Here is a 27821-nt window from a genome sequence, read left to right as displayed (position 1 = left end):
GCGAGGAAAAGCTCAGTGCAGCATTGTCGACATCAATATATCAAAACACCGAAACGCAATTCAAACCCACTCACATCTATAACGGTTGTGTGTAGAGACGTAAACTCTGACTACTGGCTTCTGTGTTGGGGTTGTTAAAGTGATACTTAATTGTCTTGGCATACAACTCTTGGACTCTTACTCTGCTTCACACCACAGCAAACACTTGGCTTTATCACACTTTTGGAGGAGTGCAAGGCTATTTAGGACAGTGCACAAGAACCTGACACCAGTGATGATAATATTTCCCATATGGAGTCAATTAATTAACAGAAGTCTTCAAATCAATTGAGAGCAGAGCTATTCTGTAAATAACTACTCTGTCTTTAAATATAGCCTGGCTGTGTACAGTATGTGTATAGAGGTATGTGTGAAAATGTCCTTACCTAAAACTTATCTGTTCAACTAAATTGTATGTTTGTAAACCAAAGTTGGTTGGGTGTTTTGTCTTAAAGTCATCATCAGGGAGTCATCAGTGAGAGATTACTGCAATGTATTTTCCTATGTTTTCATGGTGAAAAACTTCACCTGATCTTCAGTGGACACGAGGTTGAGTAGATAATGACTGTTCTATCATTTTTCAATTATTGAAATATCTCTTTAAGGTGCAAAGTAGGATTCCAGACACTGGATTAGGCAAGCGAAAACAGAGTTCACCAAAACACGAGAAAACTACGGATGAAACCCATCGAATAACACTGGATCAATACAAAGAGCAAATTTAAGAGTGCACACTGAAAAACTACATGTCCACAAGAGTTTCAAGATTTTGGGGGGAAATTCTTGTACCAATTAACATTTAACCTGATCATTTTTCACACAAACGGGTTCTGTAATGAGAACACAATCAGTGAATTTAGTCTGTGAAAGGGAGACTACCTCCCCTTTGCTTCAAAACATTCAGTACTTTGTCCACCTCTGTACAAGTGCCTGTTAGTGACATAAATTAGACACTGACTGATGCAAATTGGAGCTTTCAGTCAGTTCAGGCAGGCCCAGAAGTCAGTTTAGAGCTACATCTTTCATGTACCCTTCGCTCTTGTAATTACATGCAAGCCATATGTCCTCCTTAGTTTTCTTTGGTGTGTGTGAATGTTGAATATCTCTGGTCCACATAATAAATGGACTCATTTTGATATCGTGCTTTTCTACCTGAGTGATATTTCACAGGTGGAGGCTGCTAAGCAAGGTGCCAACCTACTCATCAGGAGCAATTAGGGATTTGGGAAGTGAGGATCAACCCAGCGACCCTTCAGTTACTAGACGGCCACTCTAACTTTGTTCCATATTCATCAAATGTTGTGTATCAGGGCTCTGCATCACACCGGCGAACAAAAATGTCCCATGACCTCAGTTTCTTGACTTTCTAGCATTTCAGCATCAGAGCAACAACAATCTGGGAACATAAAGCATGCAAGAGGTAAGTGAAGAAAGGAAGCATGACCTTTCAAAAATTACATTTACAGTAAAAGTTGGAATGTCTAACTCCTAGCTGCTAAATTAACATTAACTGGGGGAGAAAAAAAAACCCTCATTGATTAAACCTTAAAACAAAATGCTTGTTTTAATTCTGGATGGAGCAACTGAATGAGAAAACTGTCTGGGAAACACATTTCACCTCCCTGAACAATTTCCGGTGATTAATCCTTCAGGAGAGCAAATAACCCCCAGTTGCTTTACTGGAGCTGAACAGTCAATGACTGCAGCCTAACTGGGAAGCTCCCAGGTGTGAATGCTTTGTAATTGGAGTGTAAAACTGCTGAAATGCTCAAACAAAGAGCAAAAGTATACGTGCACAACATGTATTAGCTTCCATTAACCTGTAGTTAAAAACATAGAGCAATGGAGGTGGGAGAACACAAACATTCTCTTCCTCACTCTCATTTCAAGGTAAACATAAATCAACCCAAAAACAGATGACACACACAAAACAAAAAACGGCACCAATACACACTGCCTCATTCAATCGTTTCCTGACTCATTCTCTCTCTCTCTCTCTCTCTCTCTCTCTCTCTCTCTGTCTCTCTCTCTCTCTCTCTCTCTCTCTCTCTCTCTCTCTCTCTCTCTCTCTCTCTCTCTCACACACAAACACACATGCAGAGATGCTCAGAGAGAAAATATGCCGAGGGTGATGGATGAGCAGAGGGGCTGTGTGGGTGTGGCTGAAATGGAACTAATGACAGAAAGACAAGCGGGTGAGAAAACAAGTGGGAGACAAGAGAACAACAGAGATGGCGAGATACAGAAAAATAAAGACAAAGAGACGGAGATGAATAGAAACATGTAGACAGAAAAGAACGGATGACAGTAACACATAAGAAATGGATGAAGCTTCTGCCTAAGGCAGCTGAGCTATTGGAGTCATTCAGCTCTCGCTGCCGCTGACACAATTTTAGTGTGTTTGTTTTTGTGTGAATGAATTTTTATCACTTAAAACTGTTGTTTACGTTCAATGGACAATAATGAATTACTACATAAAGCAGCCATGGCTGTAGTGTTTTGGTCTTTATGAGAAACTATAATTACTGCCACATGGTTCTTTGCTTCCATCAAATAGTCCAGTGAGGGTATATATCCATGTTTGTGCGGACTCATACATTGCTGTGTGTAGTGGTGGTTGACGACATTTAAAAAAAAAGGTTTTCAGTGTTTGTTTTGACTACATGAAACAAATACTAAATCCATTCATCCATCCTTCCATTTTCTTCCACTTACCCTGTTAAGGGTCGCGGGGGGGCTGTAGCCTATCCCAGCAGCCTTCAGGCGAGAGGCGGGGTTCACCCTGGACGGGTCGCCAATCCATCACAGGGCCAACACATACAGACAGACAACCATTCACACTCACAACCACTGTGGGAAGAAGCCAGAGTAATCAGAGAGAACCCATGTGGGTGGGAGAACACGCAAACTCCACACAGAATAATCCCATGCCTGAACTAGGGCCAGAACCCGGAACCTTCTTGCTGTGAGACGACAGTTCTAACCACTGCACCACCGTGCCGCCCCAATACGTAATTCCTCAAGGTGTTATGGTCATGGAATTGAAGAACATAAGGAAATCAAATATAAGTTCTCCTTGAAACTTGTAGTCATGACACATCATCACTTCATCTATTCTCCTATGCGTCCAATCTATCATTCTTTCTTGAGAACAAGAGAGCCTTTCTGACAAAATATTCAATAATATCTCTCAAGATCCTCTAGTGATGTTACATCCACGGGACGAAAATATGTTTTTAAGGCCATAATGACAGTGACCTCTAACCTTCAACCACAAACGAATAAACGAAACGAATAACTCCATCACTGAATCCAAAAGAACATACAAATTTAAAGAAATTTTAGATGTTCCTGAGCCATCATATTTAGGAGAATGAGACAGACAGGTGGAAAACATATTTTGGGTTTTTTTCTGATAAAAGTCATTGATACATGTGACACACGCATACGTACATACACATATATATGTGTATATATACAATATGTATTGTAAGAATGTTTTCAAATAATGATTTTTAATTATATATGGCACTTTAAATCCCATCATGGCATTTATGTAAAAGATACTAGGGTTTTGAGAGTGGTGGTCATCCCAGAAGTTGCCAGTTATCCTGCAGAAAATTGTCAAGAAATTAATCAATTTCTTCACAAAATACACTGACACATACACAAGCTGTTATTCAGGCTTTAATTACCTCTCAAAGGAACATCAGATGGCAAACAGCTCTTAAACAGCCAGCTGGGAGAGACAGAAAGAGAGACAGCAGAATGGATGGAGAGATACAGTGTAGAAATAACAAGGAGGGAAAGGATAAAGCAAGAAAGGAAAAAAAAGACAGGATGGGAAAGATGAGGAGAAAAGCTGGAAAGAAGGAAGGCAGTGGGTTGGAATGACGGATGGTAAATAAGTGAATAAAAGTTTAAAAATTGCGAGCAAACTGGGGGAGAATAAACTGTTTGAGATGTATGTAGGACAGGAGACCAAGGAGGAAAGATGGGAGGTACATGGAAGAATCCTCCTTTCCTCCGGCAACTAGCAGAGAATGAACAGATGTCCAACAGGAGCGAGGGAAAAGGACGCATCACGATGCAGTAAAGCGAGGCAATGAGCCGCAGTTAGTGAGACCAAGCAAGTTAAAAAAAAAAAAAAAAAAAGGGTTTGGGAATTTGACAGAGTTCAAACAACTGGTAACCAACTAAAACGCAGTAGCGAATAATCTTTTCACAGACTTCAACCAGTGTCTGTAATGATTGTGCAGCACTGAGGGCAAGGAGAGGAAATGCAGCAAGAAGGCGAGAGGAGACTGTAGAAAGAGATCAGAGCGCAAACCCACTGGCTCGGCTGGTTCCCTGCTGAGAACCACTTAAAGGCTAATCCCTAACTGGTCTATTTCTATGTACGTCAGATTTACAGCTATCAACAGGATGGACGGGTGCGAAGGAAGATCCTCTATAAAATAAAAGGGGCCTATATTCAAACCCACCTGTCTGGCTGAGATCTCTAACTGAATCTTAATCAGCTCTTACTACAGCTGATCCCAACCGCTCCAGAGATAAAAGGAAGTCATTTCCCTTAAGGAGATCAGCAAAGTGTGGCAAAATAAATGATTGGAGCCAATTTCTGGCTTTTACCGGGCTAGAAATCCAAAATTAGGATGGAACTTAGCCACAGAGGGGTAGATCCTTTTGGAAAACACAACACTTGAATAGCTCAGTTCTATAAAAGCTGAAAAATCCACAGTTTTACAGCTCACACACAAGACTAATGATAGCGGGAAATGAATGTCCATGGAAGATTAAGGTCGCATACTCTAAACCAGGGGTGGGCAATCACGTGCCATGGAGGGCCGTGTGTATGCAGGTTTTCCTTCCAACCAAACACTTTAACAGGTGATTCCACTGATTAACACACCTTCAGCCACAGAAGAGTGCTGAAGGTGTGCTCTAAACTCTAGCCTGACATGCACCATCAAAATATAATTGTATGTCACAGTAACACAGACCACAACAGGTTTGTTCCTCCATTTCCACACGTGCATTTCCACATCATCCTCTGGTCTGGTCTGACCTCTTTTCAGCATTATCTATATTTATTCTGGTAAATGTAAATTCATCGATTTGCAGAAAGAAATTCTAAATTCTATTCTTGAACTCGAAAATAAAACATGTTCTTTGCTAGCTGTTGTTCAACAGGTGTGTAAGGTATACAAAGTAATATGGAAACCAGGTTAAGACAAAAATAGAAAGGGATGTATAATCCTGCTTCTCAGTCTGGATGTCATGATTCCAAATGCTTGTAATTTTAAATGTATCAATTTAATTTTCATTAAAGAAAAGACACATTTTGCCCAGGTTACAGATTTTGTTGTTGTTGTTGTTTTGTTCAGTTAAAATGTTCAAAGGACCTCTGTGTAGCCATGTAATCATTTTATCCCCTACCAGAAACTGCAGCAGGATGTGGAGGGATGACAGACAAAGGTAGACAAAGGCAGGAAGAGAAGGAGGCAGCGGCATCGCTATTGAGAGGAAGTCGGAGAAGGATGGAGAGGAGTGAGGGAGAACAGTGGAGTGATAGAGAGGTGGAGGTGGGAGTCCTTATCGGAAAAAAGCAGGCTCCTTTATCTGCCTGCCCTCCAGACAAACACACACACACAGACACACATACTCAAGGACCACTAACTGCCCACTCAAAAACCCACACGCATACATAGACGCACACCCTCACCCACCTACACACCCAAATACAGACATAAAAAGGGTATCAACACATGTAATGTGTGCACAGAAGTGCCTCCATTCAACAGTGTGTGTGTGTGTGTGTGTGTGTGTGTGTGTCACAGTCAGATCTTCCTACCTCCCAACATAACAGACACACACATACAAGCTGCTACAGGTGAGCGACAGGTGCCATTTACACACAGCCATGTCTACCTCCCATCCAGCTGCCATGGTGATGAATACCATTAGCATCCAATAAAATGTCAGGGGGGCATGCCCAAACCACTCATCACACACAAACAGACTCACACACACAGACACACACAGTCAGAAATGTCAGAGGCCTGTGCCCAGTAATGTATCTGATGGAGAGAGAAGGCAAATGTCAGCTGTTCTTCAAAATGGCAGCCAGCAGCTGTGTGGGCTATGAAGCCAGACACACACACAGCATATTTGTTTAAGCTGGTGCATGTGTGTGTGTGTGTGTGTGTGTGTGTGTGTGTGTGTGTGTCTAGAATCCCATATTCACATCAATAAGTTGTCAGCATGTTAAATGAAATTCATGTGTTGGCCACCACTAATCACCTGAACAGTTGAAGGAACTCTCTTATAGAGAGATTCTTTCAAAGGCAGCATGTGGGGGGGGGGGGGGCAGGAGCCGGCTCATTACTGTAATTCCACGGTGGGTGACAACTCAGTGCTCTGGCAAAAAATAAAAATAGTTCATCAAAAACACTGAACTTGCTTTAACTTTTTATCAAAAGACACAAAATAGAAAGCACTCAGAGAGTTCATACCTACGTCAAGGAAGCCTCACGGGAAATTTGAACAAAGTCAAAATATGTCCATAAACTTTCTTCCAAACCCCCCCAAAAAAAGATCTTCCAGATTATGCCTGGCCAATGGAATTTGATCACTTTGTCCTTGACATGTCCAGGACAAATAAGCTAATATCTATATCCTGCCAGTCACTTAGAGCAGTTTTCAAGGTTGTTCCTTGAACTCATCTTTCCAGCAAATTTCATCCAAATCTGTTGACTAATGTTTGCAAGATCCTGCTAATAAACCAACCATTAAACAGACACCTCTTCATGCCACTGGAGAACACTAGGGAGCTGCATGCCTCCACCCACACAAACGTTTAAAATAGTTGTTTAATTAGGCTTAGATATATCAAAAGTGAGGCTAGTGTATATAATAGGATTTGAATCTTGTCAATGGCTGAGCCGGGCAAGAGAAAGGCAGTGAGCCATAGTCAGATGGCTGATGGAGAAGAGAGGCAGATGCAGGATTTACATCAAAACCAAAGGCTGAAAACAAGCCATCAGCACAAGGCCTTTTGTTTTCTGTTGTGATTCATATGATTCACTGACAGATTAATTGGTTTGAAAAGAGATACAAAAGAATGTGTATATTTCTATGATGGTTGTCGCTGCTGACAGTTCATGTAGCTATGAAGTCTAGCTTCAATTAGGCAGCTCTTCCCTTCCACCCTTTCCTGGGAATTCTTTGCATGTCCCACTTGTTTCTATTCCTTCTTTTGAACTCCACTGATCAAATTTTTATTTTAGAATAATTTCTAGTTACCCGATTATTCTTTATTTTTTCAAACACCTAAAAAGTTTTCTTGTGAGCTGAGCTAAGACTCAGCAGCAGTTTGGCAAGCATTCAGTAAAACTGGAAGTCTCACCACGGCTTTGTCTCTGATCAGTCATAGTCACTTTTTGAAAACAGCATTTACGCTCAATTTGAAAATAAATGATGTTATTGATGGAGCTGGAATCCAACAGGAGCTTCATTATAAATGAACTCCTCATGAGTCCCTAACAACTCCACAGCCATCTGTCAACAGAGTGGGGAAAACTTTTCTCTCATTTATCAGCCGGACGAACGGATGGATAGAGGGATGAAAGTGTGTGATCGCTGGCCAAGCCTTTCTCCATCCGCCCTCCAACCCCCTACGCGGAGATCTCAGCAGCAGCCACTGGCAACACTCGCCCAAGGTCACAGGGACAAAGTCGGGGGTAGAGAAGAGGAGTGTGTTTGAGAGTGTGTGTGCACATGTTGTGTTTGTTTGTGTAGGGTATTAGGGGTTTGAGATAACATCCAAAGGTGTGTGCACACATTCATACAACTACTTGTGTTTGTGTGTACAAAGCACAGGGGGACATGTAATAACTTCTACTACTCCTGTAGTCGTGTGTGTGTGTGTGTGTGTGTGTGTGTGTGTGTGTGTGTGTGTGTGTGTGTGTGTGTGTGTGTGTGTGTCAAAGAGAGAGAATACGCAGAATAAAGATGGCTGCAGTGTGCCACAACTCAGCAGGCTGGGCTACAATAATAAATAATCGCCTCTGAACCACTGTACTAATGAGCCAAAAACACACTCAGTGACTCACTGTCACAATCTCTCTCTCTCTCTCTCTCTCACACACACACACACACATACACACACAATTACACACCTATCTTACTACATTACGCATCTTAAAGTTGGTTTACGCTTTGACCCACTGAAATGGATGGATGGTGTACACAAAAAACAGCTAATTAGTGTCAAATGCACACAAGCAAATATGCAAAACCCACACTGAACAAACTAACACATATACAAATTGCATGCAAACAAATAGTAAAAGTGACTCATAGAACTATATAAACACAATATCTATATGCAGCAGACCACTGGGTGTGTGTTGGCTGTACCGAGTGATTCATCAGGAACCCCACTGCCGCATAGAGGTCAAACCCATCAATCCTGGAGACCGGGGCCAGGACGATACACACTTTAGCCAGGAACCAATCACGGGAAGTCACTCACACTTCACTCCACAGCACAGGTCATCTCAGTCCAGGCAGGAATAGAGTTTGGAGTTTGGAAAAATAAAAAAAAATGTAATTTTTTTTTTTTTAAATGAGCGAATGAGTGTAGAAATAAAATGAATGCAGCCACACCCATTCAGGACAGAGGTCAAAATGCGTCAAACATGATGTGACTTGTATGATATGGGCAGTAGAGACCAAAGACTCATAGAAAATTATACAAAAATGCATAGTCCAGTGCAATCCAAGTCTTCTTTATCTGACTGTGGACGTCACAAACAATTTGATGAGTGCTAAAAACTCACTAAGTTCAGTGGAAATCCAGCCTCCCTCAACTGGTAACATGGATGCCAACTGTGCAGCGTAACATCTGGTGTCGTGGAGTCCTGTGAAACTCAATATTTTCATGATAAAATTGTATTTCAGTTTATTTTTTTCAGTATTTTTAAAAATAAATATAACCCCATTAAGTATTACCTTCTTTGCCTTTAATTTAAGGGTGACAGTTTTGTTTCATTTTTCTTAGGGGAAAAAAAATGAGAAGATAGGACATGTCATCAAAATACTGGAAACTGCACACATTGTCTCTGAACCACTAGATCTCCAGGATGGCAACACTCTTCATCAGCATAAAACTGACCAAAACCTTAATAACCTGAAATAATTTATAACATTCATTATTCTTTATTTTCCACACCATCAATGGCAAATTCCTAAAAAGCAACTTTCAGCAAATCCATGTGACACTACGTCTGAAGTTACAGTCATCGTCTGCTCTTCTCACCATCTCCTCTTCCTCCTCATGGCCTTGGGTAAGCATTTGTCGGCGCAATACATGCATCTCAGGTAGAAAATATGCAGATTAACTCTAACTTGTTTGCATAACGAGCTCTTACAATCTAATTACAGTGGCAGGCAAGAGGCCGTCCCAAAGCTGCCCTCCAGGTTCATTAGTGGAGTTCGTTAAGAGGTTTGTTAGCAGGCTGCTAATCGCTTCCTCTCTCTTTAACAAACAGCAGAGCCTGAAAGTCCTGGAAGACTCGCGCAAAGCACATAGCAATGTTGGATTAAAGTAGACATGCAGCGGAAAACAAAGAAAAACATTACACAAATGCTCAACGTCCTCCCACACATACATATTTGCTCTGCACTGAAGAGAAAAGCGATGGTCAGTGTATTAAGGACTCAACACACTACACACACACACTTCGAAAGAGGGCTTGGAATTTGTACAATTTCAAATGAGCAAACCGCACTGAAGAAAAAGAAACATTTCAGACATAAAAACTCCCTCAAACAGGTTCACTCAAGACAGCTGAACTCTAACAAAGAACTCATTTAATTGGGAAAATAAAGCCCAAAGTCCTAAAGACTAACAGCTGAAACACAGACCCAACCACGCTGCTCTGATGTTCTAGCATAAATATCAAGCATGATGGATTTACTGGGCCTGAATCAATTTACAGTATGAAAACTGTAAATCACTGGTTCAGTGTTCACTTGAGAAAACTTGTGGTTGAAGTTCTCTCCATAAAGGTTGAACAACTCTGATCTACAACAGAGGACGCTTTATCATGTTGCAGCACAGCCTGATGCCACATTTCCTGAAGACGTCAATTATCAATGTATTTTTTCTCAACCAGGGCTTTTTTGCCTCTTGAGCATGTAATTTGTTCCCACAATGTGCAGACATGCATTAGCATTTCTAGGCTTGAGTGTGAAAAAACAAATGAAGGGAAGACTATGTTCTGCTATTCTAAACGACATGAAAACAGGCATGTTTTCAACAGTGGCTCTGATGCGTCTGTGGATAGAAACACTTTGACTCGGTCATGTCAAAGCCTCCATGAGCCACTACACTTCCTTCCTTCTTGCATCCTCAAGTTCATGAACCCTACATTGTCTTTCGAGTCGACTCGAGCTTTTCCTGAGCTACGATCCAATCCAAGCCTACATTCAGCTCTGCTAATCAGAAAGTGTGGGAAACATAACACATTACAGCACGTTGCTGTACCGTTTAACTGTTAACATGACTGTTACACTCTAGCCAATCTTGGGAAAATATGTAAAGTTCACACGCTTTTTCATTGCCTTGCTGTGAAGGCACTCTCTTCTACACTGGTTACCATATGAATAGTTATCCATATTTATTTTTAGCACAAAATGACGATGGGTACCACAAATCATCATAAAATTTGGGAGAACTGCCCACATTTTGCATTTTGATACAGACAACCATTTATGGGCATGACTGATTTTCAGGTTTTGCTTAGGTGGATTCAGTTTTATTGATATAGCGCCAGATCATTGAAAGAGCTGCTGCATATCATGACACTTTCCAACTGGAGAATATCTGGCACATTATCCTTTAAATTAATTTAGCCTCCATTTTAGAACATCCTTGAATTTATTTTCGCATCCCCATTCATCCTCCACCAAGGAAATATGTGAGGTTGCTGCTTGAAGACACTCAAGGTCCACTCTGGTATATTCACATTTGGGAAAAATGAGACACTCTTGGCAAGTATCTCAAACACACCAGCCCAGTGTCACTATGCGCAAAGGCAGTGTTACTAAATGTGCCCTCAACGTTGTCAGGTCAGGCGTTAATTTAAATTTTCAACTGTCCATATCCACACCAGTAAATATTCAAAGGTGTGAAAGGGATCATCCAACCTAGACAGACTGATGATGAGGGGAAAGAGAAAGAAAGAGAAAAACATCTACTGAACAATGATCCCCATTTCATGTTTGGGGGATGATTGGTTGCATTGCCTACAGGTTGTCAGGCGTGACGTAAGCTGATAAGATCAAACTTCCTTTCATTCAGTAACGCAGTTGAAGCTGGCTGCAGCCACAGTGTCTTGGCCTCCCGCTCCATGAGCTAAGCTGAGTCGAGCATGTTAAACATTATGTATATGGAGTCCTGAAGCCACTGGGAGCTTTGTAAATAGTGGAAATCTCCACTGTAATTCTGGCCTACAGGCTAAGAGCTACACAGAAGGAAATGTTAAATCGCTCGCTCTCCTTAACCCTTGCTCTCCAGCTTTCCCCCTCAGCAAATACTCCCTTACCCTTCCTTTGTTTTCTAAATCTGTTCATCTTATTCTTTCTTCTGTTCCTTCCTTTTCCTTTTCTTGCTCCTCCAATTTGCTCAACCTCTTCCTCCCTCCCTACCTTTCTTCTCTTATTCTTTGTTGTTCTCCCTCTCATCTCTTTCCAATCTTCCCCTCTTCCCTCTGCTCTCTCATTTCACACTGCTACTTCTTCATCCTCTTTTCATCTCTCGCTCTCGATCTTTTCATCCCATTTTTGCCCAGCGCCCAGACCGTGGCCTGGTCTGGCCTTTTAATGTCTCCCCTTGCTTCACTCTCTCTCTCCTTAACATTTCCATTCTCACTCCCTCCATCTCCACCCTCTTTCTCTCTGCTCTCTCCATCTGTGGCTAATGCCATCAAGTGTTTGCTGCAGTCCCGAGGCAACATTCAAAGCCCATGGCCCCTGAACTACTTACATACGACCACGAATAAGAAGCTAAATAAAAAGAAATACCTGCATATATATCGACAACATCAAAGCATGTGTGTATACACTGCAGATACAGAATATGCTGCATACACACATTGAATTGAATACAATGTTGTACACGTACGTGTAAATCCTTTAAAAGTTGCTGCACGTTCTGCTCATTTTCTTTTGCACTCGCCATTGGTTTTTTGCAGACCCCTTTTGAAGACCCCCCCCCCCCAAAAAATAATAAAATCTATGTTGTGCAATCATCACACTCACCCAAAATGAAAATGCGTTCATGTGTTGATGCTCTGTTTAGCACTGATGAAGACCTGAGGGTTGAAACTTCTGCTTTATACACTCTTGCACTTTGAATGCACTCTACATGCCTCTTTTCAACGGTGGCTATTTATTCTGTGTTATAAGGTATTGTGAGATCCAGATGTTTGTTTGTTTTTGTCAGTGAACGATGTAAAAAAGTTTGGCAGAATTCTCAGCCATGTGTAATGATGAACAGTTGTCCTGGTTCTTATAAGAGGAGCAGTCTGACAGGAGCGGGTCGTGTTAGGTTAAATATGTGTTCACTGTTCCATTTGGAAATTTGTTACACTTTGTTGCAGTGTAAAACAAACATGTTCGTTCATTTCACCCATCCAAGCTTTGAATTTCTTGGGGTTTTTTCGTGCTTTTCTGCAAAGGTTATTATTTTGAGATGAAAGACGTCATAAGAGCCACTTTCAGGTCAGCCAGTCATCAGAAGAGGATCAAAAGTTTTAAATGGCCGATGAAGGGTCTTTAACAAATCCGTGGGGGCCAACATAAGCGAGGATTTGTGTCGCCTTGACACTACATAGAACAGATCGTGATAAAAGCTGGGAACCTCTAAATGTATCAAGAACATTCTCACATGTTTGTGTACAGAGTCAAAACAAAACATCCCTCAGCAACACTTTGACTCACTATTCTATGATGGAATTTGTTCAGAGAGTGCAAAAAGTGGGAAAATATTGCTGGATCAGATGAGAACTTCCAAGTTGAACTTTAGTTGACTTTGACTCAGCACTGACCCACAGGGAAATAAAATCTGTTGTGTTTTTTAGGTTTGCTTTTTTTTTTTTTTTTTGCTTTCCCACCCCCCCAGTCTCTTGGTACAACCAGGTTGCTGCAACAATATGCGTTTCTGTCTTTGGCAGAAGATAAAGATACACTGATTGAAAGGTCATTGGTACAAATCAGGGATGCACTGATATGAACATTGCCGTTATGGGTGCACAGGAAGTGTAATGGTTTCCTCTGGTTCGGTGGTGTTTGGCATGTGCACCGTCACAACTTCTCACCGGAGTGGCAGAGGGGGCGGAGCAATGACCAGGACAGCTCAGTAGCATGAAGTACTAATGATGCAAAAAAAACAGGAAAAGGAAAAAAAAAAAAACCTCGCTGTTATGGCTGATATTTACCTATGCTGATATGATCTGTGAAACAAAACACAAAAAAAACTCACGCCTACATATTGAAGACGTAACAATTTTCGTTTCTGTTTTTTGTTTCTCAGCATACATTAACTCCATTTCTCTCAAATTTTCTGTGACTTCTTTAGAAAAATTATTATTCCAAAACTTTTTGCTCATTATACAAATATATGAATGCTGATGTATTGTAAATCCCTAATTCCTACATCCTGACAGTAAAAATACATTATTGAGGGAAAAGGAAAAGCATCACAGATACATTTCTGTAAGTAAGCTAGCTGATGCTCTATAACTGCATGGCTAATCTGAATCATACTTGAGTTCTTAATGCACAAGCACATAACAACAAACACAACCTCCGTCCAAATATGCGTACACGCACACACACACACACACACACACACACACACAGAGTTAAAGACAGGACCTTCCAACTCAAGACTCGAGACAAGATTATAATGGCTGACAGGCTAATTGATTTCTGTGCACATCTAAAGTGAATGCTGTGCTCCACTAACACAACGTTCTGTCTTCTTCTTCTCTTTCCTCTGCATGTGGGTTTCAGGTTTGAAATCAATCTGGCCGAGATGAAAGTTTTCAATTTCATTAGCTTGATCAAATGGTGCGCTGTTAACAGGCTGCGGTAATAGAAAATCATTTAGGCCAAGCAGATCACACATTCTCAAAGGGATGGTTAGGGGGCTGCTCAGTGAGGGAGTGATGCAGATGGAGGGATGGATGGGGGGGCGGCGTGAGGGAGAAAGTGAAAAGAAGGATGACAGGTTGGAAAATATTGATATGAGGCAAAAAGGAGACAAAATGTGAAATGATGAGGGAAGAGAAAAGGGCTCAGAAAGGTGGGAGAGATGACAAGAGAAATATTGCATTTTCACAAAAGGAAGAGAAAAATATGGAGATTAAATTTCAGGCATGGTGGCAGGAGGTAAAGTGATGGGCTAAGAAAGGTAGGAAGCAGAGAAAAGTAATACTGAAAACAGAAAGTGCACTGTAAGAGAGAAAGTTAAAAAAAAAAAAAAAGACTGTGACAAAGCAGAAAAAAGAAAGATGGGCAGCTATAAGAGACCGAACAAACAAAAGATTAAGTGTAAGAATGATTGATGAACACCTGAGGGTGATTCTATGAGCAAAAATGTCACATTAAAAGCTGCGAGCAAACGATGAATGCCACGGAGGAACAGAGACAGAGAAATGTACTCCTGCCTCTTGTGTATCTGCTGAGGACTGGCCCATTAAAACCATGTTATAGTTGGGATGCCCTTAGAGACGAACGTTAAGAAGGAAGAACCCAAACTATTTGCCATCAAAACCTTACATGGCAGCTTAATATTTACACTACAGGAAGAAAAAACAAGAACAAATCTGTCACAGATTATTAAAAGGAGGAACTACAAAGACGCACAGAAATTAAGCCAATCGTTAGCGATACAGCGCTATTCAGGAGGTGGGTGGCACTGTGAGGTCAAGGTCTTGCCCAACTCAGCTACTGGTGTTCTGTTTGCTGAAGAGCAGTGTACTTGTTATTGTTTTTAAACAAGAGCTATGGTGAAGTTGGATCTCCTCTTTGTTCTCTTGTCTCCTTCACCCTCAAAACAGATACCTCCGCCACTGCTGTACTTTCAATTACACCAGATGTCAATCGGGAAATCTCACCTTTTTATTGCATCAAATAACCAAAATAAATAAATAAACTAACTAACTTCTCCTGAAACCATCCATCCATCTCCCAATGCTAATTAGGGATGGGGTTACAGTGGCGGCAGATTGAGCACGACAACATAGACATCCCCCTCCCTAGCAATGCACACCAGCGCCTCCTGGGGGACTCTTGGGTGTCCCATATGAGACATATAATCCCTCCAGTGTGTTCTGGGTCTGTTAGGAGGTCTCTTACCAATTGGATGTAACTAGAATACCTCCAACAGGAGGCACCCAGGAGGAATTCTGACCACGTGGAAAAACCACCTCTACTGCCAGGAAGGAAAAGTCCGACTGAGCTCCCAGTCGATGCTGAGATCCTCACCCCATCGCTCAGGCGTAGCCGAGCCACCTTGCTGAGGAATCTCATTTTGGGTGCTTGCATCTGGGATCGCTGACTGAATGTGTCTTAGTTCTTAATTCTGCTTAATTGGAATTGAGATAAAATGTAATCACTTACACCTTCAATTTTCACAAATAAATGCATAGTTTAATAGTTAAAAATCTAAGGCCCCAAATATTACTACATTATCAAATTATGTAACATACTTTGTGTTGCTGTTAATTTTGGTTTGAGCTGAATAACACACTGCATGAAACTTGAATGACCTGTCCAGCTACTCAGATGCAATCTTTATAGTTTAGCCTTTAAAATGCTTTCACAGACATACTCACACATACAAATTACTACACATCAGACTGATAAATTACATTAAATAAAAATTCAATGAGGAAAAATGAAAGCTAATGTTAATCCATTGTGGGTCTCATCTGAGTCATTGTGTCATAATGATAATGACCCACATTCTTTCTCACACACACACACACAGACTGCAGGGCTTATCAGGCAAGGGAAGCTAATGTAGGGAGAAATGTGTTGATTAACCCAAACTTAAACCACCTAGACATGACTTCTAAACAGGAGTGCCCCCCCCCCCCACACACACACACACACACACACATAACTATGCTAATCCGAGGGAAAAATGACTTGCTCATTAGCGAGACCCTTAAACCTCTCAACAGGCCTTGGAAATGCAGCCGTCTCTCGGACGTAGAGAGTTAAGAAGATATGCAAGTACACACACTTGCCTCTGCATAGGGAGCTGGATTAATTTCAGTCTAATCAGTTTACTCTGAGTAGCAGCATTTATATTCCATTAAAGTAGTAAACAGCCAAGCAAAATAATTTTAACACGGATAAATCATCTACAGATAACTGTAAAGAACAGATGCTGAAAACAAAAATTGCTGATATTAATCCCTGGAAGTTTTTTTTTTTTTTTTTTGCATTTAAAATTAACTTGGATACTTAAGTCTTCACACCCACTACACAGACTCACTAAAGTCCACACTTCTTTGCAGGCTTTATGCCTGCCAATTCATTTCACATCTGAGTTTGACAATTTGAAACAGGTCCCCGTTTTCCTTCATACGTCAATGGAAATCTAATCACATGATCGAGTTGAATTTAAGCTATGGAAACCCTTAAATCATTAACTCTCAGCGCAGTCCTTTTATGAAAAAGATGAGCGGAGAGATTTAGCTCATTTAACAAAGCCACGCACAACAAAACTTGTATCTCTCAGAAAGCCCTCCGAACACAGCTCAGGTCACCTTTTTTAACGCTGCGCAGGTAACAGTTAACCGTTTGCTGATGTCAGGAGTTCATATTAGCCTCAAATAAATTTATGTCTGACTAATAATTGCTGTTTCGGTCTGACTGACCATTTTTTAAGAGCAAGGTCAAGAGCACAGTAGAATTTACAATCGAGAAAAACTGACGTGCTGGCAGATGATTTTTTTTTCAACCAAACATCATCATCTCTGAAAATAATTACTACTTCTTGACTTTTTGTGGGACCCTTGTGGGTGTGTGTGTATAAATATATGTGTGTGTGTGAATATGTTCAAGCCCTGCAGCAAAGCATATCCTTTGAGATGAGATTTACTGATATGGAATAAAGGGACACTGAGGATGCGTACACACTCAGGGGAGGAAAAAAATCTCTTTCTCTCCCTCTCTTCCTCTCATTTCTATTGCTCCCTCCTCCTCCTCCTCTCAGTGTGATGACAAGAAGACTTTGTACCCATACAACGACAAGTGCCAATTCTTTTCTTTATCAGCCAGCTCCTTGACACGTGTTTGCTGAGAGTGTGCTTATGAGTGTGTGTGTGTATCAGAGTACTAGCACTCTTCTGGGCTATCTAGTAGCACGAGGAAACAAGTGGCACTACACGTCTGACAACGGTAGCAAAATAAGAAAAGCACAATTTACCATGCATGTCTGCCAACATGCTGTGATGGAACAGCTGTGTGTTTGTCCTTCACGAGTTAAATTATGCCTTGTAAATTTCAACTGGCTGCAACACTATTTTCCACTGTGTTGTTGGACATTTTTCTAACAATATGCAGAATAAATGGATGACATTCAGCAAATTAAAAAAAAGTGCGGACAATTGACGGTAGTGTGTCGTAAAACACATGTTGCCCACTAAATATTTGTAATGTTTTTAGTGTGAAGTGATTTTCATATAGCCATTTCCTACCGTGTTGTATTGAACATGTATGTTTAGTCACCACAACCTGTCTTTAACACATCATTTAAAACAATTGACACAATGTAAATCAATCGAGATTTAAAGAATTGCCGATTACATATGCTTCCTCAATCTTAATGCAATACTTCACCCAAAAAGTGTATTCTGTCTTTCTCGTAGTCACTAATATGTATTCTGAGCTCACAAAGACATCTTTTATACCCTCCTGAAATACTTACCTGTGATGTAACGCTGCAGAAAACACCAGCTACATATATTCAGACCGAAGCTGATAGCGACTGATGGTAAGCTTTCAAGCACATCATCCAGTATAATCCACATCTTCTTTATCAAACTGTATGCTCAGTAATCCACAAAAACTTTGATGTTAGAGAAAAACAAACCACATAGTGCCTCCAGTTCAAAGCTGCAGTGACAGAGAGTGGACAAACTCAAGACTCGTATTTGAGAGTACATGAAAGGTGAAGTAATTTAATCCAAGACTGAATTTTGCACCCGGAGACGAATGCTCGAGTCCCGATTATAGCTTTGTTTGACAACTATAACTGACACCTACCTCGTTCTAAACTGTACTGACATGTTATAAAACATTATTTTTCAACTGTTCATTTAAAGACGATGTTTTGTTTTTTTAATCATCAGTCACAACATTAACTGTCACCCAAAGTGCTACGATGATGAAGAGTTTTTGTGAGTCCTCCATGAAAGGATCCTGACTTTCTATTGGAATTGCTTCTGTGCTGCTGGCACAAGTTTAACATGTACTATCGTGTTAGGATGTTGTGTAATTTCATATCTTTCAAAGAGATCTGGTTGGTTGAACTAGTAGTCACAGACTTTCAAACCTCAGTGGTCATTTGAGGACAAGGAAAAAGGAGACAGGAAGTGAAGTGTCCACTTCTTGCAGTCCACCCACTTTTGTTTTTAGTGTCTGCGACCTTCTCTGCTGTGCCTCTCTCAGCTCTGCCCTCACTGTCACCATGACAAAAAAAAACTGCGAGTGGCAAAGTGCGCTGTGTGTGTTTGTGTGTGTGTGTGTGGCAAAGACAGCAATGCTTACACCAAAGGGCTATGATTTTCTAGCATTTTGCTGTTCACAGACTTTCACATATTATTCAGCGTTTTGGCCCCTTGTCCAAGTCCTCACAGTGTGTGTGTGTGTGTGTGTGTGTGTCTGTGCACTTATGACCAGTCTAGTGTGTACCTGAGTGAGTAAGCAAGCTGGTGAATGAAACCAACGATGAGACACAAAGAAACACACAGAATATTGGAAATGGAACAGCATAAGGAAAAGACAAGGTGAGGGACTACTAGTGTGCATGTGTGTGTGTGTGTTTGTGTGTGTGTGTGTATGTGTGTCAAAGATTTTACGTCAGCAATTATTAATGCTCTGTAAGGCATGAGTAATGGTGCATAGGGCTGATATTCTGCTACAGGTTAATAGTGCAAAACACATTCAAGCACAAAGGCAGGCAGACACACAGACACACACACACACACACACACACACACACACACGGAGGTTTAACAATGTGTAGTTTTTTCCAAGCTTTTACCCCCAAAAGAGCAGTCTGTTATTCAAGCCTCTGAAAAGAGAAACACACATCAAAGATTAGCCTGATATATTTTCCAATCATATGGCGATTGAGATTTTTTTTTGGGGGGGGGGGGGGGGGGGGGGTTGATGGTATGACTGACCTACATTTCTCCAAATAAACATGATTCTTACATGCAGCATTTCAAATACTTTCCCCCCAGGCAATCTCAGACTAAACATAGAATGTAGCTGTCCAGAAGTGATATTTTAGCTAACTGCATATCTGGTCTACATCCAGGTCAACATGCCCGACGGCTTGTAGTCTTGATGTGTGAGGAAGTGGATAGCATCCCATTTAGCGTGTTTGTGCCAAAGTTCCTGAATTGTAAGTTTTGGAGCTTTGCCTGTCTACCACCAGATGAGATTTCCATATTCTTATCTATTGCATAGTGTTTTTAATCTTTCTGCTTCCATTGTTACAACTAATTTAGCTCCTCTCTTTGTGCTCATTGGGCAATTTTATGATCTAATGTGATTTTAAAATCACAGGCCACAGACACCATGGCATATTTTATCTTTGATTTTTTTTTTTTTTTAATTAGTCTTTACACTATAATGATTCATTCAAAATGCAGGACCACACACTTTTTTTTTTTTTTGCCATTTACACATTGCGGCGAATATGGATAAGAAGAACCTGAATCCATTCACACCTGATATTAATAACGTGTGTCTACAGTGACTGCACGGAGATCTGACTGTCATGTCCAGCTCCTATTATCTCTGTGAGAGAAAAGCATAACAGCTAGAAGAATAAAAGGAAAAGATGGCAGACACCTGTGAAGCTGCGCTATTGTATAGATGCTAGCTAGTCTGAAACAGTTGAATGTCATTATGCAGTTCCACCCACATAAGGTTGTTGTATGTGACTGCAGACGCATATGCATTTAACGCATATTCAGAGTGGCCGTGTCTAACTTGGGAGGTGTTTTGGACGGATCGAATCACAATCTTGCGTGTATTTACATCTTTGCTTCCATGTAGCCAGTCTCGGGACTTGATCTCAGAAATCTGTGATCCGAGTGTAAACAAATTACTGAGTGGAATATGCAGGGCGCATAAGTGTTGCCTGCTGCTCCATTTATGATTTACAGGCAATCTTACCTACCTGCATACAAATAACGTGACAAGTGGTAAAAGGCCATTTTACCTTCAGTTGATTAGGCCGTCCATCTCATTTAATTCTAGCTAAAGCAGACGCATCTAAGTTCCACATATTACTTTAACAGTCAGGACTTTACAGAAGCATCAAGCATAAGAGATGAAGAATCCATGCCTAACATTAAACTTGGGTTGAGGCGACTCTTAAGACTGATTTTTGTTGTACGTTATGTGACACTTTTAGTCTTGGTGACACTGGATTTCAAAGCCAATGCTGAAGGAAAAAAAATAGTTTTTTTCTAGATTGTAAAATTATTTTGGGAGCTCTGTACTACATTCTTTTTCCCCATTAGTCGACATAAGCTGATCCCGCATTCGCTCAAATCAACAAACATGCAAATTGGACAATCAACCCTCCATTATAGTTGCTATGACACCCAAAACATATGCCCACACACTGGGAAAAAAATGTGTGTATGTACTGACAACAAACACATCTAAGGAGATGCAAATTGACCAAAAAAAAGAAAAAGAAAGATATGGTACTCAAGCATGAAAGCGGTTTAGTCCAAGACAGCAGTCCGCCAGCGAATGCAAGGCAATTCCAAAATCATTAAATAATTGAGCGATCAAACATTATCACTCAAACCACCACCTCAAGCTAAACTAAATGTATGAACAGGTGACTTGTATAGGCTTGTGTGCGGGGAACCTCCCTTGCTGCCCACCCACAGTGTAACCCCTGCTGGGAACACAGAACAGAGTCATGAACCTCCTCTCCCCAGCGACTCCTTAGCCTCTGAACAGGCTTCTCTCTGATGCTTACATTTGTTTGAGTGATGTAATTATAATCAAATTGAGTGACAAGAAAATACAACTCCGAAGACAATGAGACACCAGCACAAACAGCACAAACAGGGACAAGTAGGTGGATGAAATCTCAATTTCTTAAAAAAAAAAAAAAAGTTGTGGCGCATTTAGTGCTTGGAATACAAAAATATAATCCGAAATTTTAAAACCTGAAATGTTGTGCCACTGCATGTGGAGTCTGATGCGCATGGGGCTCGAAAATTCTTACACTTGACAAGCACAGTTTGGATACAGACTGGCATATGCAAACACTCAGTTGTCAGTGTGATTTCTCAAAAACCTGCCCGTCAGCCTTACTTACACACACACACACACACACACACACACACACACACACATCCACAGGCAATGCATGAACAAGTGCAACACTTGCACCAACACAGAAATATATACATAGATGACGACAGGGGAGCGAAGGTGGTGTTTTGCTTTTTTAAAACAGCCTAGGATCCACCATTAGAGCCAGAGCCCTGTTAAACCACGTAGAACTCGACCTTAGATGAAATAAAGGCAGACAGGAGGGGAACCCCCACCTGCCCTCATAAACAGTAAAGAGAAGAAAGGAGTAAAGAAGAGAATTTTGGTAATACATTTTTGAAAGTCAGCTCTTTTTTACGGACACAGTTGTTTATCAGCCCTGCGCGCCATTTCTTTCTCGTCTCCCGTCGGTGCTCTGTGCGCATAGCGCGCCAGAGCGCACATCACAACGACTTTGGACTGTTCACTGAGCTGTGAGTGACGGGAGCTGATTAAACACACACACATTTACAGGCAGCTGCTGATCGCGGGAATGTAGTGTCATTTTTGGAAAACAGAGGCGTGCTTCAAACCCAAAATATGTGTCAGGCGTGTTCATTTACTGTCATTCTCTGAAAAGTGTGTCGGCGTACTGAATTGTGAAGATCCAAAATATTCAGCCTGTGTTATTGAGTAAGGCAGTGAGTTGCCATCTGCGCACACGTTGCTCCACGCTCTGGCTTTCGGAGTGACCCGAAATGAGCTTGTAAGGACCGTAAACGTTTATGTGGTTGTTGTTGTTGTTGTTATTGTAGTGTTTTGTAATTCATCCTACACTCGGCAGGCAGACATGACCCCTTCCTGCCATCTTCCAGTTTCTCTATTTGAGGTGTACTATTCTCACACAACTCTAATTTTACATCATATTGTGAACACAGTGAGGTAACTGCGTTCAGGTATTTTTTATTTTTATTTGAGAGCATTAAAGGAGCAGTCTCACTACCTTCTTTTAAAAAAAAATCCGGTCAAAACATCAACGGGACGCTAAATAGTCTCAAAAGCGCAGATAAAGTGAAGTGAATCTCGCTTTTTTCTTCCAAGTTATGGGTAGAAACGACGACTTCAGATTTTTTTTTTTTTCTGTTACAGAAGAGGCTGCCTCAAGGCCTCTCATACATGGCCCAGGCTTTAAAGGGGCACACAGGCGGGTCATTCATAAGAGTGTCAGATGGCACCTGTAATACGCATCTGACATGTGACGCTCCGGCTCGATCATTCATGACACGCACGCACACACACACACACGCACACACACACACGCACACGCACACACAGGAACTGGAGCTGGAGCTGTTAATATGGGTTAATTGGTCCTCATTTGGTGAAAAATTTAAAGTCAGATCACTGAACTGTTCGAGGGACGGTACTGACGTGGTCTTCACTCGGTGACCATGGTGGCAAAACACCTTCCAGGGTTAGAATATTGTAATAAGTTCATGCACTTCGCTCTTAGTTTTAAGCGTCATTTGAGTGCTGCCATAGGAGGAGAGGTGAAGAAGTGGCTTCCTTTTATCTAGAATACTAATTCCAACACGTATCCTCACCAGAACGCAGTACAGCGAGCCACAAAAGAATAATGCGATCATCATTAATTAAACCCAAGCAAACATAAAAAGTTACCATTTATCCCCAAATCATAGAAAGACAAAACAAACACATTATAAATTGTGGCTTAAATGCTGTTAAATCCACAAACAAAACAGTAAAATGACTATGTTGCATCCGGCAACAAGTTTCTACCTCCAGGTCTTACCTTTCCACAAAAAAAGCAGCAGCACCTTCCACAGCCCGATCGGCGCGCCTCCGCTTCTCCACGCGATCTCCATCCCTCCTGTCCGTAAAGACCTCCGGGACTGTTCACAACAAGGACCAAAGCGGATGTCTTGAGATTTTTTTCTTACGTCTGTCTCGCTCCCCTTTCCCAAGATAGATCACTACCGCATCGGTGCCATCAGTAATCTCATTTTGACCAAACTGCGCTCCCACTGTGCTTGACCTGACACACCGCGCAGACGAGCGTTGGAGCAAACTATAAATCCCTCAGCAATACAGAAGAAACCCCGAATGAGCAATTCCGGGTTTGGTTCTTTTTAAAAAATCCTTCCTCCTCCTCCCCCCCCCCCCAAAAAAAAAAAGTCTAAGGTGTCTCTCCTTTAAGCCAGAACGGCCAGTTATAGACCAGTTTTCCCTCGAGCTTTTTCCATCTGTGCGTCTTTTCTTTATGTATCCAAACGGTGCGGACAAAGCTGAAGACACGTCTTTTCTTTTTATCTCACTTGTCTTTCTTCCAAAGTTTAAAACTGACCGCTGGAGTGGTGCAAGAACTCCCGTAAAGTCCACTTCACGGGAGGGTTCGAAAACAACTTCTGCCACTTAAGGCTTGGGAATTAAATAGATCCAAATTCCGCGTGCCAGGCGGCAGCAGCAGCAGCAGCTCCGTCCGCTCTCTTCTCAGTTTCCTCCTTCTGTCTTCTGTCCTCCTCTTGTTGTGAGTGTGCGTCTAGACTCAAGTTGAGAGGCACAGACTCGGCCGCGGGATGGAAGGAGGATAGGACAGAGGAGGAGGAGGTCTGACGCTTTCACCAGCCGGCAAGGGAGGAGGAGGGGGAGGAGGGGGCGGATGGGAGTTGGAGGCGGGATTTGGGAATTTGACTGGCATTTAAACCGCCAATGGAGGCTTAAATACCCCCCCCCCCCCATCACACACACACGCATACACACCATTCTTTAAAATTTGTAACTACTTTTTATATTTTCTGTCCTCTTTCTATAGTTCTACATTTATTTTTGGACGGGACACAGGCACACTTTCAAAATAAAATCCAACCCTGAACACCATCCCCCACCCCCTTAATAAGATAAATAATTGAAAAGTGATGCTCACTTATTTTGTAGCTCTTCATGCCTTAATGTCTAAGATAAACTAGTCTAAAATGACACAGTATAATTAAAAACTAGAGCGTGTGCAATAATTTGTGCGTTGTTGACATTTGTGTGCGTGCGTGCATCCACGCGCGCCCCCGTGTTGTTTATCCTTTCAAAGCCTCTCTCTCTATTATTTATACCGACACGCGCTACACCTGTTCTCCCTGTAATCGATAAACGTCAACTTCGTACGAGCGCCGGTGTCCACACACACACACACACGGCTCCAGTGGCGTGTGACTGCTTGTACAACAGCAGTATGTGATACACCCGGCACCTTGTAATAAAACTCATTCACTTTCTATTGATAGGACAAGGAGTGCGGGGAGGAGGAGGAGGTGTGTGTGCGTGTGGGTGTGTGTGTGTGTGTGTGTGGGGGGGGGGGGGGGATCAGACTGCAGGACAGAGAGCATTAAGGTCTTCTTACAGTCCGAGACGATATTTCATAAGGCAGCGTGCCAGCTTCCCTTTGTCAGCTAAATGTGTAAAAGCTAAATAGATGACACTGTGACTTATTGAATTGCAAATCAGTCGGTCGGCGGAGGGATGGGAGGATTTCCGGAGAGCAGAGACGTAAGCCTCGCTACCTCTTTGCCACGGACTCTAGGAACTGTTAGGAAGGAGCGACAGCACCCCCTAGTGTCCCATCTAAGGAAAAGTAAGTCGAAGTGCTGGCCTCCACATGAGAGGAACCCTGTTCATCCTTCATAATAAGTATGGTATGCGATTATCGTCTTGGAACGTTCATCTCTCATCGTATCATTCGCTACAGTCCTTTCACTGCGATTCCTCCGAGCTGCACGCTCTTTTCTCACGTGTCATATTCTGCTGCTGGCTCATTCTTCTCACACACATTTCCCTGTCCAGTCTCCAGCTGAATAGTTTCACAGGCATGCCACCATGCTATGGAGCTGAACCGAATCAGTTCATTTTAAAATTTCACTCCATATATTCTCCCTCCGCCATCCTGAGAGTCGTCCCTGTCACTTTAATAAAGTTTTTTTTTTAAACTGAGTTATTTTGCACAGTCACAGCGAGATTAAGAAAAAAGTACTATATGTACAAACACACTGTATGTTGGAGAGATAAATTTGACATGGATCAAAGGGAATCATGGAATCTACAGGTGCCATCTACTGTAAACATATTCAGGAAAGATAAAAGCTGACAACACTTAACCTGTTCAATGAATCAGGTGATTTAAGCGCAACCCTATTTTACCAAAGCTGGTGTAGATGCACACTTCTGTCAATAAACTCATTATCTAATTTACAGCATCTAAGGGAGTGAGAGTGAACAAACATTTATGTTTCTTTGAAGCCGAGAGTTTTCCCAGTTGGGGACGTTTCAATTGTCAGGATCAGAAGAAGAAAAGAGGCAACTGATGCTCGTTATAAAACCTAGGCATCAACACCACCACCACCACCACCACGACTCATCAGCTACAGATGTTACGTGATAAATGAAGGATGCGCTCTATAAAAACTATTCTCAGCATCACACCACTGGCTGACCACGGACACTGACCTGTTCTACTTTTACACTTCAGTCAGGGTGAGTCCCATGCAGCTAAATTCTTTAATTAGGCCGAAAGAAGTCCCATTTTTATGGCATGCTTGTCGGAATGTCTCCACACTTTGTATCTGTCCCCCAAAGAGTAACAATTCAGAAGAGTTGCTCTTATCTTAAGGTCTGGTTAGAAGCTGCAGACAGTGTGAATCTCAAGAGCTTGAAAACAAACATGAACTGTAAGAGCACTCGGAGAGAGGAGACCTCCACCAAGGCCGATGGCCCTCTGTTCTTTATATGCAAATCTTCAACTGAAAACACCATAAAGTGTGGCAATATTTCCACAAGTATTAGAATGTATCTCTTCATGTTAAAAATCCCCCTCCGGTAAAAATGTAGATTTTCTCATATCTACAGTTGTGATGTTCACTGTAGAATGATGGAGGCACAAAGGTTTGACACCAGAAGTGTTCACCAAACTGAGACAACCTAGACTTCTGACCACCAAAAGCGTTTTGGTTCATCCCAGTGAGCATTTGTGTCAAAATTTGGGGAAAGTCCCTCAAGGCGTTCTAGAGATAGTGCGTTCTGGTTGGAATGGGACAGCTATTGAACACATTTCAGATAACAGCGACTTTTGACTACCAAAGTCTTTTCAGTTCCAAATTGACACCTAATGGATATTCAAGCCAAATTTGAAGATGTTCCAGAAATATCTGCATGATAGAGAAAGGGCCAGAGGGACCGATAGATGCGTGTACGGAGAACCCAAAAACACAATCCCTCTGGCATACAGCTTTTAGTGGCAGAGAAGTATAAAATACTTGGCATGTGAATGGTTGAATGAGGGGCGGCATGGCTCAGAGGTAGAGTGGCCATCTAGCAACTGAAGGGTCGCTGGTTCGATCCTCACTTCCCCCTGGTGACCATGTTGTAGTGTCCTCAAGCGAGATACTGAACCCCTAATTGTTCTTGATGGGCCTGCAACGAACTGGTGACCCATCCAGGGTGAACCCCCCCTCTCGCCCAATGTCAGCTAGGATAAGCTCCAGCCCCAGTGACCCTTTACAGATAAGCAGTAGAGAAAATGGATGGGTGGATGGTTGAGTAATATAGGACTTCGTCTCTTTTCTATGAAGCGTCATCAGTGGCATTCTTTGCTCTTCTTTCAAGTAAAACTCCTCTCCAGCTCAGATATAACTGATACGATAGCGGCGTCAACACCAGCCTCTTCAACAACCAGCAATGTTGCCCTCTGGGCTTCGTGAAGAGAGGCGGTTCTACCATCAATGAGGTGTGACATCAAAAAGTGTTTGGACGCTAATCCTGGTACAATATTCAGAGGACACAAGCGAGATGTGAAAATTTGAACCCCCCAGGACACAAACAGAATGGACGTCATAGCGAAGGTAGAGACTTTTTTTTTTCCAACCCATTAAACATATGAAGTGAGCAATATTTGAGTATTGTTGTAGTGTTTATGAGGAAGCAGAAGGTGCCATTTTAAGGATTTTAATGTGATCATTCGCTTCTTTGAAAACCATGTCAGACAGACTATTGAGAGTACTGTTTTTGTGCTTTAATGCTCTTTTAAAACAAGTAGTTAAAAAAAAAATTCAGATCTGAACCCAAAGTGGTTAAATTTCTGCATAATCCTTGTGACGGATAAACAGCCCAAGAGAAGCAGG

General features: G+C 41.7%; 1 protein-coding gene across 1 annotated transcript in view; it reads right to left on the bottom strand.

Moving 5' to 3' along the window:
• Nucleotides 1–27821, bottom strand: part of LOC147260219 (transmembrane protein 132D) — a 249500-nt gene that overhangs the window by 220073 nt on the left and 1606 nt on the right. Inside the window, 1 exon segment of the mRNA XM_086206686.1 lies at nt 23453–23552. Within this exon segment, the coding sequence (XP_086062812.1) occupies nt 23453–23525 (73 nt within the window). The 5' untranslated portion in view covers nt 23526–23552.

This window comes from Aulostomus chinensis, chromosome 6, assembly GCF_037954235.1.
Source record: "Aulostomus chinensis isolate RoL2024-O1b breed Wild chromosome 6, RoL_Achi_v1.0, whole genome shotgun sequence".
NCBI lineage: Eukaryota > Metazoa > Chordata > Actinopteri > Syngnathiformes > Aulostomidae > Aulostomus > Aulostomus chinensis.
Note: the sequence above shows the minus strand (reverse complement) of the source record. Positions and strands in the feature narration are given on the sequence as shown.